This window comes from Aulonocara sp. 'chitande type north' Nkhata Bay, linkage group LG15, assembly GCF_057382095.1.
Source record: "Aulonocara sp. 'chitande type north' Nkhata Bay isolate Kocher_YH1m ecotype deep benthic linkage group LG15, A_spYH_male_GT1.1, whole genome shotgun sequence".
Lineage (NCBI taxonomy): Eukaryota > Metazoa > Chordata > Actinopteri > Cichliformes > Cichlidae > Aulonocara > Aulonocara sp. 'chitande type north' Nkhata Bay.
Genome location: NC_141358.1, coordinates 13224511 through 13226586, shown reverse-complemented (window position 1 = coordinate 13226586; position 2076 = coordinate 13224511). Strand labels below are relative to the sequence as shown.

The 2076-nt window shown below is 40.4% G+C and overlaps 1 protein-coding gene across 2 annotated transcripts in view; it reads left to right on the top strand.

Annotated features, from left to right (window-relative positions):
• Nucleotides 1-789: 789 nt before the first annotated feature.
• Nucleotides 790-2076, top strand: part of afg1lb (AFG1 like ATPase b) — a 30192-nt gene continuing 28905 nt past the window's right edge. For both annotated transcript variants that reach the window (XM_086264283.1, XM_086264281.1), the window contains exons 1-2: nt 790-932; nt 1156-1463. In XM_086264283.1, coding sequence (XP_086120409.1) covers nt 818-932; nt 1156-1463 — 423 coding nt within the window. In that variant the 5' untranslated portion in view covers nt 790-817. The remainder of the gene's footprint in view (nt 933-1155; nt 1464-2076) is intronic.

Genomic DNA, 2076 nt, shown 5'->3' with positions numbered 1-2076 from the left:
TGCACGTCACCTTGATGGCCTTCAAAATAAAGGATTTTGGTGAATGCTGTGTATGTAAAATGAAGACTGACGTTAAAATACGGTCTGATTTCCTGACTTATCCGAGTTTAAAGATGAGATATATTGTTATTTAATTTCTCCACGTGAATGTTGTTCTTGCTAGAGCTAAAAATAAAAATTTCATAGTTTATTCTGAAGGCAAACCACGCAAATTTCGGTATCACCCAGTCACTTACTCTCGCCAGCTTGAAATGCCGTAGAGCTGAACTTCCGATCAGCTGAGGTTCAGCTGACGCTTCTCTGTCACCCCCCTGCTCGATTTATTTACAACCTGCCAGCGGGCACATTACACACATCGATTACTACACTACAGACACAAACGTGTTCATTTTACCCTACAACCCAGATCAAACACAGCTAATAATATAAAGTGACTGCTAGAACGGAAACTTGTTACTGTCACACCCCAAGCGACCGAAATATAGAAATTTAATGGTCAGTATTATATTATTCTCCTTGAAAGACCTAGTTCACAGGGTTAGTCATAATAATTGGCAATCAATAACAGTTTATAGTCAAAAACGGAGAAAGAAAATCGACATAATACAGAATACAAACTATAAATTTTATAAAAATGTATAATTATATTGTTCCTTTGACGCAAAATCTTATAGGTTTATGTGTATAGATACTATAGATTTGAGATACATTCGTGACATTTATTTAAATTTGAAGTATTCTAAACGCCCCTTCGTCGTGCTATTGCGAAACGCTTGTGTGGATGAATCTCAATAAAGTTTTAGCGTTTTGAAACATCATGGCGACTTACACGGCTGCTGCCGCTGTCAGTCGCTCACTGAAGTTTTTCCTCAAAGACTCTCCTTTGATTTCACGTCAGATTTGTTGTTTGTCGAGCAGTTTCTCTGGAAAAGGTAGGCGACTCTGCGCCAACGTGCAGAGTCTAACCCGTCCGGGAAATGTTTCAGACTGTATTTCCTCTATCTAAATTCCGTGTGCTACAACTACACATTTATTGCTACGACATGTTTTAATACAGCTTTACTGGAATCATATTATAACATCTAGATTATACTATATCGAGGCATATTTTATGTTTGCATGTAACACTGACGTGTTCTGGTGTAATGCTTCAAGGTTACAGTAGTTGGAGGGCATGCTGTTCATCTGCATCGTCCTGCTCGTCGGATCCTCCAGCAGCAGACACGTGTGGCTCCAGTGAAACTCTTGTGCACTTTGATAGCCTCGTTCAGGGTGGCTTCCTGAGGAGGGATGCCCAACAGAGACGGGTTCTCCAGCAGCTGGCCCAGCTGCAGCACACCCTCAAGAGCTACAGTAACAGTATCTACTTGAATCAAGACATTCTAAACTCAAAAGATGACAGCAGCCAACATCACAGTGGCACCAGAGCAGGCGAAAACAAAGGCAGTGAGCTCACTGAAAAGGTAATGACATGATTGTTCATGTATCATCACAGAGAAGTTGTGCTGACCATGGTTGGAGTGAATAAGGCAGGTTTGGCTTTTCAGAGAAGCTACAACTTGCCCGTTTTTATCCCCAATATATACCACAGCTAGTCAGTTACTGCAAAAATCAGGACTTTTTTTCTTCACTCTATGTATACTTACTAATATAATACACTCTTCTATTAGGTATACCCCCCTTCCCCTTCAGAAGTGCATTATGGGCTAGATTAAACAAGGTGTTGGTAACATTTCTCAGAGATTTTCTTCCATATTAACATGATTGTATCACACAGTTGCTTTAAATCCATGATGCAAATCTCCTCTTCCACCACATCACAAAGGTTTTCTTTGAGTACAGCAAAATCACTGCCATGTTCAACAAACCAGTGTGAGAGAATTTGAGGTATGTGACATGGTGCGTTATCTTATTAGAAGCAGTGGTTACACTGTGGTCATAAAAGAGACATGGACATGGTGAACAATAATGCTCAGGTGTTCAAACAATGCTCATTTGGTACTAAAAGGCTGAAGATAATATCCCGCACACCTTTACCACCAGCTGGAACTGTTGATACAAGTCAGGATGGAGCCA